Raw genomic sequence first — 9746 nt, forward strand, 5'->3', positions numbered from 1 at the left:
TGGCCGCGCAGTGTGTCAGTGTAACACGCTGGCCGCGCAGTGTGTCAGAGTAACCCGCTGGCCGCGCAGTGTCAGTGTAACACGCTGGCCGTGCAGTGTGTCAGAGTAACACGCTGGCCGCGCAGTGTGTCAGAGTAACCTGCTGGCCGCGCAGTGTGTCAGAGTAACCTGCTGGGCGCGCAGTGTGTCAGAGTAACCTGCTGGGCGCGCAGTGTTTGTCAGAGTAACACGCTGGCCGCGCAGTGTGTCAGTGTAACATGCTGGCCGCGCAGTGTGTCAGTGTAACACGCTGGCCGCGCAGTGTGTCAGAGTAACATGCTGGCCGCGCAGTGTGTCAGTGTAACATGCTGGCCGCGCAGTGTGTCAGTGTAACACGCTGAACGTGCAGTGTGTCAGTGTAACATGCTGGCCGCGCAGTGTGTCAGTGTAACACGCTGGCCGCGCAGTGTGTCAGTGTAACACGCTGGCCGCGCAGTGTGTCAGTGTAACACGCTGGCCGCGCAGTGTTTGTCAGTGTAACACGCTGGCCGCGCAGTGTGTCAGTGTAACACGCTGGCCGCGCAGTGTGTCAGTGTAACACGCTGGCCGCGCAGTGTGTCAGTGTAACACGCTGGCCGCGCAGTGTGTCAGTGTAACACGCTGGCCGCGCAGTGTGTCAGTGTAACACGCTGGCCGCGCAGTGTGTCAGTGTAACACGCTGGCCGCGCAGTGTGTCAGTGTAACACGCTGGCCGCGCAGTGTGTCAGTGTAACACGCTGGCCGCGCAGTGTGTCAGTGTAACACGCTGGCCGCGCAGTGTGTCAGTGTAACACGCTGGCCGCGCAGTGTGTCAGTGTAACATGCTGGCCGCGCAGTGTGGCCGCGCAGTGTGTCAGTGTAACACGCTGGCCGCGCAGTGTGTCAGTGTAACCTGCTGGCCGCGCAGTGTGTCAGTGTAACATGCTGGCCGCGCAGTGTGTCAGTGTAACACGCTGGCCGCGCAGTGTGTCAGTGTAACACGCTGGCCGCGCAGTGTGTCAGAGTAACATGCTGGCCGCGCAGTGTGTCAGTGTAACATGCTGGCCGCGCAGTGTGTCAGAGTAACATGCTGGCCGCGCAGTGTGTCAGAGTAACATGCTGGCCGCGCAGTGTGTCAGTGTAACACGCTGGCCGCGCAGTGTTTGTCAGTGTAACATGCTGGCCGCGCAGTGTGTCAGTGTAACACGCTGGCCGCGCAGTGTGTTAGAGTAACATGCTGGCCGCGCAGTGTTTGTCAGAGTAACATGCTGGCCGCGCAGTGTGTCAGTGTAACATGCTGGCCGCGCAGTGTGTCAGAGTAACACGCTGGCCGCGCAGTGTGTCAGTGTAACACGCTGGCCGCGCAGTGTTTGTCAGTGTAACATGCTGGCCGCGCAGTGTGTCAGTGTAACACGCTGGCCGCGCAGTGTTTGTCAGAGTAACACGCTGGCCGCGCAGTGTGTCAGTGTAACACGCTGGCCGCGCAGTGTGTCAGTGTAACACGCTGGCCGCGCAGTGTGTCAGTGTAACATGCTGGCCGCGCAGTGTGTCAGTGTAACATGCTGGCCGCACAGTGTTTGTCAGAGTAACACGCTGGCCGCGCAGTGTGTCAGTGTAACACGCTGGCCGCACAGTGTTTGTCAGAGTAACACGCTGGCCGCGCAGTGTGTCAGTGTAACGTGCTGGCCGCGCAGTGTGTCAGTGTAACACGCTGGCCGCGCAGTGTGTCAGTGTAACACGCTGGCCGCGCAGTGTTTGTCAGTGTAACACGCTGGCCGCGCAGTGTTTGTCAGTGTAACACGCTGGCCGCGCAGTGTGTCAGTGTAACATGCTGGCCGCGCAGTGTTTGTCAGTGTAACACGCTGGCCGCGCAGTGTGTCAGTGTAACACGCTGGCCGCACAGTGTGTCAGTGTAACACGCTGGCCGTGCAGTGTGTCAGTGTAACACGCTGGCCGCGCAGTGTGTCAGTGTAACACGCTGGCCGCGCAGTGTTTGTCAGAGTAACACGCTGACCGCGCAGTGTGTCAGTGTAACATGCTGGCCGCGCAGTGTGTCAGTGTAACATGCTGGCCGCGCAGTGTGTCAGTGTAACACGCTGGCCGCGCAGTGTGTCAGTGTAACACGCTGGCCGTGCAGTGTGTCAGTGTAACACGCTGGCCGCGCAGTGTGTCAGTGTAACATGCTGGCCGCGTAGTGTGTCAGAGTAACACGCTGGCCGTGCAGTGTGTCAGTGTAACACGCTGGCCGAGCAGTGTGTCAGTGTAACATGCTGGCCGCGTAGTGTGTCAGTGTAACATGCTGGCCGCGCAGTGTGTCAGTGTAACACGCTGGCCGCGCAGTGTGTCAGAGTAACACGCTGGCCGCGCAGTGTGTCAGAGTAACACGCTGGCCGCGCAGTGTGTCAGTGTAACATGCTGGCCGCGTAGTGTGTCAGTGTAACATGCTGGCCGCGCAGTGTGTCAGTGTAACATGCTGGCCGCGTAGTGTGTCAGAGTAACACGCTGGCCGCGCAGTGTGTCAGTGTAACATGCTGGCCGCGTAGTGTGTCAGTGTAACATGCTGGCCGCGCAGTGTGTCAGAGTAACACGCTGAACGTGCAGTGTCAGTGTAACATGCTGGCCGCGCAGTGTGTCAGTGTAACACGCTGGCCGCGCAGTGTGTCAGTGTAACACGCTGGCCGCGCAGTGTGTCAGTGTAACACGCTGGCCGCGCAGTGTGTCAGTGTAACACGCTGGCCGCGCAGTGTGTCAGTGTAACACGCTGGCCGCGCAGTGTGTCAGTGTAACACGCTGGCCGCGCAGTGTGTCAGTGTAACACGCTGGCCGCGCAGTGTGTCAGTGTAACACGCTGGCCGCGCAGTGTGTCAGTGTAACACGCTGGCCGCGCAGTGTGTCAGTGTAACACGCTGGCCGCGCAGTGTGTCAGTGTAACACGCTGGCCGCGCAGTGTGTCAGTGTAACACGCTGGCCGCGCAGTGTGTCAGTGTAACACGCTGGCCGCGCAGTGTGTCAGTGTAACACGCTGGCCGCGCAGTGTGTCAGTGTAACACGCTGGCCGCGCAGTGTGTCAGTGTAACACGCTGGCCGCGCAGTGTGTCAGTGTAACACGCTGGCCGCGCAGTGTGTCAGTGTAACCACGCTGGCCGCGCAGTGTGTCAGAGTAACACGCTGGCCGCGCAGTGTGTAGGTACCAGAGTAACACGCTGGCCGCGCAGTGTGTCAGAGTAACACGCTGGCCGCGCAGTGTGTCAGAGTAACACGCTGGCCGCGCAGTGTGTCAGTGTAACACGCTGGCCGCGCAGTGTGTCAGTGTAACACGCTGGCCGCGCAGTGTGTCAGTGTAACACGCTGGCCGCGCAGTGTGTCAGAGTAACACACTGGCCGCGCAGTGTGTCAGTGTAACACGCTGGCCGCGCAGTGTGTCAGTGTAACACGCTGGCCGCGCAGTGTGTCAGTGTAACACGCTGGCCGCGCAGTGTGTCAGAGTAACACGCTGGCCGCCGCAGTGTGTCAGTGTAACCTGCTGGCCGCGCAGTGTGTCAGTGTAACATGCTGGGCCGCGCAGTGTGTCAGTGTAACATGCTGGCCGCGCAGTGTGTCAGTGTAACATGCTGGCCGCGCAGTGTTTGGTCAGTGTAACACGCTGGCCGCGCAGTGTTTGTCAGAGTAACACGCTGGCCGCGCAGTGTGTCAGTGTAACACGCTGGCCGCGCAGTGTGTCAGTGTAACACGCTGGCCGCGCAGTGTGTCAGAGTAACATGCTGGCCGCGCAGTGTGTCAGTGTAACATGCTGGCCGCGCAGTGTGTCAGAGTAACATGCTGCCGCGCAGTGTGTCAGAGTAACATGCTGGCCGCGCAGTGTGTCAGTGTAACACGCTGGCCGCGCAGTGTTTGTCAGTGTAACATGCTGGCCGCGCAGTGTGTCAGTGTAACACGCTGGCCGCGCAGTGTGTTAGAGTAACATGCTGGCCGCGCAGTGTTTGTCAGAGTAACATGCTGGCCGCGCAGTGTGTCAGTGTAACATGCTGGCCGCGCAGTGTGTCAGAGTAACATGCTGGCCGCGCAGTGTGTCAGTGTAACACGCTGGCCGCGCAGTGTTTGTCAGTGTAACATGCTGGCCGCGCAGTGTGTCAGTGTAACATGCTGGCCGCGCAGTGTGTCAGTGTAACACGCTGGCCGCGCAGTGTTTGTCAGAGTAACACGCTGGCCGCGCAGTGTTTCAGTGTAACACGCTGGCCGCGCAGTGTGTCAGTGTAACACGCTGGCCGCGCAGTGTGTCAGTGTAACATGCTGGCCGCGCAGTGTGTCAGTGTACATGCTGGCCGCACAGTGTTTGTCAGAGTAACACGCTGGCCGCGCAGTGTGTCAGTGTAACACGCTGGCCGCACAGTGTTTGTCAGAGTAACACGCTGGCCGCGCAGTGTGTCAGTGGTAACGTGCTGGCCGCGCAGTGTGTCAGTGTAACACGCTGGCCGCGCAGTGTGTCAGTGTAACACGCTGGCCGCGCAGTGTTTGTCAGTGTAACACGCTGGCCGCGCAGTGTTTGTCAGTGTAACACGCTGGCCGCGCAGTGTGTCAGGGTACATGCTGGCCGCGCAGTGTTTGTCAGTGTAACACGCTGGCCGCGCAGTGTGTCAGTGTAACACGCTGGCCGCGCAGTGTGTCAGTGTAACACGCTGGCCGCGCAGTGTGTCAGTGTAACACGCTGGCCGCGCAGTGTGTCAGTGTAACACGCTGGCCGCGCAGTGTGTCAGTGTAACACGCTGGCCGCGCAGTGTGTCAGTGTAACACGCTGGCCGCGCAGTGTGTCAGTGTAACACGCTGGCCGCGCAGTGTGTCAGTGTAACACGCTGGTCGCGCAGTGTGTCAGAGTAACACGCTGGCCGCGCAGTGTGTCAGTGTAACCTGCTGGCCGCGCAGTGTGTCAGTGTAACATGCTGGCCGCGCAGTGTGTCAGTGTAACATGCTGGCCGCGCAGTGTGTCAGTGTAACATGCTGGCCGCGCAGTGTTTGTCAGTGTAACACGCTGGCCGCGCAGTGTTTGTCAGAGTAACACGCTGGCCGCGCAGTGTGTCAGTGTAACACGCTGGCCGCGCAGTGTGTCAGTGTAACACGCTGGCCGCGCAGTGTGTCAGAGTAACATGCTGGCCGCGCAGTGTGTCAGAGTAACATGCTGGCCGCGCAGTGTGTCAGAGTAACATGCTGGCCGCGCAGTGTGTCAGTGTAACACGCTGGCCGCGCAGTGTTTGTCAGTGTAACATGCTGGCCGCGCAGTGTGTCAGTGTAACACGCTGGCCGCGCAGTGTGTCAGTGTAACGTGCTGGCCGCGCAGTGTGTCAGTGTAACACGCTGGCCGCGCAGTGTGTCAGTGTAACACGCTGGCCGCGCAGTGTTTGTCAGTGTAACACGCTGGACCGCGCAGTGTTTGTCAGTGTAACACGCTGGCCGCGCAGTGTGTCAGTGTAACATGCTGGCCGCGCAGTGTTTGTCAGTGTAACACGCTGGCCGCGCAGTGTGTCAGTGTAACACGCTGGCCGCGCAGTGTGTCAGTGTAACACGCTGGCCGTGCAGTGTGTCAGTGTAACACGCTGGCCGCGCAGTGTGTCAGTGTAACACGCTGGCCGCGCAGTGTTTGTCAGAGTAACACGCTGACCGCCGCAGTGTGTCAGTGTAACATGCTGGCCGCGCAGTGTGTCAGTGTAACATGCTGGCCGCCAGTGTGTCAGTGTAACACGCTGGCCGCGCAGTGTGTCAGTGTAACACGCTGGCCGTGCAGTGTGTCAGTGTAACACGCTGGCCGCGCAGTGTGTCAGTGTAACATGCTGGCCGCGTAGTGTGTCAGAGTAACACGCTGGCCGTGCAGTGTGTCAGTGTAACACGCTGGCCGAGCAGTGTGTCAGTGTAACATGCTGGCCGCGTAGTGTGTCAGTGTAACATGCTGGCCGCGCAGTGTGTCAGTGTAACACGCTGGCCGCGCAGTGTGTCAGAGTAACACGCTGGCCGCGCAGTGTGTCAGTGTAACATGCTGGCCGCGTAGTGTGGTCAGTGTAACATGCTGGCCGCGCAGTGTGTCAGTGTAACATGCTGGCCGCGTAGTGTGTCAGAGTAACACGCTGGCCGCGCAGTGTGTCAGTGTAACATGCTGGCCGCGTAGTGTGTCAGTGTAACATGCTGGCCGCGCAGTGTGTCAGAGTAACACGCTGAACGTGCAGTGTGTCAGTGTAACATGCTGCCGCGCAGTGTGTCAGTGTAACACGCTGGCCGCGCAGTGTGTCAGTGTAACACGCTGGCCCGCGCAGACCGGCCGCTCAGTGTCAGTGTAACACGCTGGCGCGCAGTGTGTCAGTGTAACATGCTGGCCGCGCAGTGTGTCAGTGTAACATGCTGGCCGCGCAGTGTGTCAGTGTAACACGCTGGGCCGCGCAGTGTGTCAGTGTAACACGCTGGCCCGCGCAGTGTGTCAGTGTAACATGCTGGATGCGCTGGCCGCGCAGTGTGTCAGTGTAACACGCTGGCCGCGCAGTGTGTCAGTGTAACACGCTGGCCGCGCAGTGTGTCAGTGTAACACGCTGGCCGCGCAGTGTGTCAGTGTAACACGCTGGCCGCGCAGTGTGTCAGTGTAACACGCTGGCCGCGCAGTGTGTCAGTGTAACACGCTGGCCGCGCAGTGTGTCAGTGTAACACGCTGGCCGCGCAGTGTGTCAGTGTAACACGCTGGCCGCGCAGTGTGTCAGTGTAACACGCTGGCCGCGCAGTGTGTCAGTGTAACACGCTGGCCGCGCAGTGTGTCAGTGTAACACGCTGGCCGCGCAGTGTGTCAGTGTAACACGCTGGCCGCGCAGTGTGTCAGTGTAACACGCTGGCCGCGCAGTGTGTCAGTGTAACACGCTGGCCGCGCAGTGTGTCAGAGTAACACGCTGGCCGCGCAGTGTGTCAGAGTAACACGCTGGCCGCGCAGTGTGTCAGAGTAACACGCTGGCCGCGCAGTGTGTCAGAGTAACACGCTGGCCGCGCAGTGTGTCAGTGTAACACGCTGGCCGCGCAGTGTGTCAGTGTAACACGCTGGCCCGCGCAGTGTGTCAGTGTAACACGCTGGCCGCGCAGTGTGTCAGTGTAACACGCTGGCCGCGCAGTGTGTCAGTGTAACACGCTGGCCGCGCAGTGTGTCAGTGTAACACGCTGGCCGCGCAGTGTGTCAGTGTAACACGCTGGCCGCGCAGTGTGTCAGTGTAACACGCTGGCCGCGCAGTGTGTCAGTGTAACACGCTGGCCGCGCAGTGTGTCAGTGTAACATGCTGGCCGCGCAGTGTGTCAGTGAACCGCAGCGCGCAGTGTGTCAGTGTAACACGCTGGCCGCGCAGTGTGTCAGTGTAACCTGCTGGCCGCGCAAGAGTGTGTCAGTGTAACATGCTGGCCGCGCAGTGTGTCAGTGTAACACGCTGGCCCGCGCAGTGTGTCAGTGTAACACGCTGGCCGCGCAGTGTGTCAGTGTAACACGCTGGCCGCGCAGTGTGTCAGTGTAACACGCTGGCCGCGCAGTGTTGTCAGTGTAACACGCTGGCCGCGCAGTGTGTCAGTGTAACACGCTGGCCGCGGCAGTGTGTCAGTGTAACACGCTGGCCGCGCAGTGTGTCAGAGTAACACGCTGGCCGCGCAGTGTGTCAGTGTAACACGCTGGCCGCGCAGTGTGTCAGTGTAACACGCTGGCCGCGCAGTGTGTCAGTGTAACACGCTGGCCGCGCAGTGTGTCAGAGTAACACGCTGGCCGCGCAGTGTGTCAGTGTAACACGCTGGCCGCGCAGTGTGTCAGTGTAACACGCTGGCCGCGCAGTGTGTCAGTGTAACACGCTGGCCGCGCAGTGTGTCAGTGTAACACGCTGGCCGCGCAGTGTGTCAGAGTAACACGCTGGCCGCGCAGGGTGTCAGTGTAACACGCTGGCCGCGCAGTGTGTCAGTGTAACACGCTGGCCGCGCAGTGTGTCAGAGTAACATGCTGGCAGCGCAGTGTGTCAGTGTAACATGCTGGCCGCGCAGTGTGTCAGTGTAACACGCTGGCCGCGCAGTGTGTCAGAGTAACATGCTGGCCGCGCAGTGTGTCAGAGTAACATGCTGGCCGCGCAGTGTGTCAGAGTAACATGCTGGCCGCGCAGTGTGTCAGTGTAACATGCTGGCCGCGCAGTGTGTCAGTGTAACACGCTGGCCGCGCAGTGTGTCAGTGTAACACGCTGGCCGCGCAGTGTGTCAGTGTAACATGCTGGATGCGCTGGCCGCGCAGTGTGTCAGTGTAACACGCTGGCCGCGCAGTGTGTCAGTGTAACACGCTGGCCGCGCAGTGTGTCAGTGTAACACGCTGGCCGCGCAGTGTGTCAGTGTAACACGCTGGCCGCGCAGTGTGTCAGTGTAACACGCTGGCCGCGCAGTGTGTCAGTGTAACACGCTGGCCGCGCAGTGTGTCAGTGTAACACGCTGGCCGCGCAGTGTGTCAGTGTAACACGCTGGCCGCGCAGTGGTGTCAGTGTAACACGCTGGCCGCGCAGTGTGTCAGTGTAACACGCTGGCCGCGCAGTGTGTCAGTGTAACACGCTGGCCGCGCAGTGTGTCAGTGTAACACGCTGGCCGCGCAGTGTGTCAGTGTAACACGCTGGCCGCGCAGTGTGTCAGTGTAACACGCTGGCCGCGCAGTGTGTCAGTGTAACACGCTGGCCGCGCAGTGTGTCAGTGTAACACGCTGGCCGCGCAGTGTGTCAGTGTAACACGCTGGCCGCGCAGTGTGTCAGTGTAACACGCTGGCCGCGCAGTGTGTCAGTGTAACACGCTGGCCGCGCAGTGTGTCAGTGTAACACGCTGGCCGCGCAGTGTGTCAGTGTAACACGCTGGCCTCGCAGTGTGTCAGTGTAACACGCTGGCCGCAGCAGTGTGTCAGTGTAACACGCTGGCCGCGCAGTGTGTCAGTGTAACACGCTGGCCGCAGTGTGGTCAGTGTAACACGCTGGCGCGCAGTGTGTCAGTGTAACACGCTGGCGCGCAGTGTGTCAGTGTAACACGCTGGCCGCGCAGTGTGTCAGTGTAACACGCTGCCGCGCAGTGTGTCAGTGTAACACGCTGGCCGCGCAGTGTGTCAGAGTAACACGCTGGCCGCGCAGTGTGTCAGTGTAACACGCTGGCCGCGCAGTGTGTCAGAGTAACACGCTGGCCGCGCAGTGTGTCAGTGTAACACGCTGGCCGCGCAGTGTGTCAGTGTAACACGCTGGACGCGCAGTGTGTCAGAGTAACACGCTGGCCGCGCAGGTGTGTCAGTGTAACACGCTGGCCGCGCAGTGTGTCAGAGTAACACGCTGGCCGCGCAGTGTGTCAGTGTAACACGCTGGCCGCGCAGTGTGTCAGTGAGTAACACGCTGGCCGCGCAGTGTGTCAGTGTAACACGCTGGCCGCGCAGTGTGTCAGTGTAACACGCTGGCCGCGCAGTGTGTCAGTGTAACACGCTGGCCGCGCAGTGTGTCAGTGTAACACGCTGGCCGCGCAGTGTGTCAGTGTAACACGCTGGCCGCGCAGTGTGTCAGTGTAACACGCTGGCCGCGCAGTGTGTCAGTGTAACACGCTGGCCGCGCAGTGTGTCAGTGTAACACGCTGGCCGCGCAGTGTGTCAGTGTAACACGGCTGGCCGAGATACTGTGAGCTTCTTTTTGCGATCTGAGTTTTAAGGTAGTCGGTATTAAATTAGAGGGGTTAACACCATTAGCAGGGAAGAG

General features: G+C 60.4%; 1 protein-coding gene across 1 annotated transcript in view; it reads right to left on the bottom strand.

The window, feature by feature from the left end:
* Positions 1-9640: 9640 nt before the first annotated feature.
* Positions 9641-9746, bottom strand: part of ARAP1 (ArfGAP with RhoGAP domain, ankyrin repeat and PH domain 1) — a 407404-nt gene continuing 407298 nt past the window's right edge. Inside the window, exon 34 of the mRNA XM_075593271.1 lies at positions 9641-9687. Coding sequence (XP_075449386.1) covers positions 9641-9687 — 47 coding nt within the window. The remainder of the gene's footprint in view (positions 9688-9746) is intronic.

Source organism: Ascaphus truei, chromosome 3, assembly GCF_040206685.1.
Source record: "Ascaphus truei isolate aAscTru1 chromosome 3, aAscTru1.hap1, whole genome shotgun sequence".
Classification (NCBI taxonomy): domain Eukaryota; kingdom Metazoa; phylum Chordata; class Amphibia; order Anura; family Ascaphidae; genus Ascaphus; species Ascaphus truei.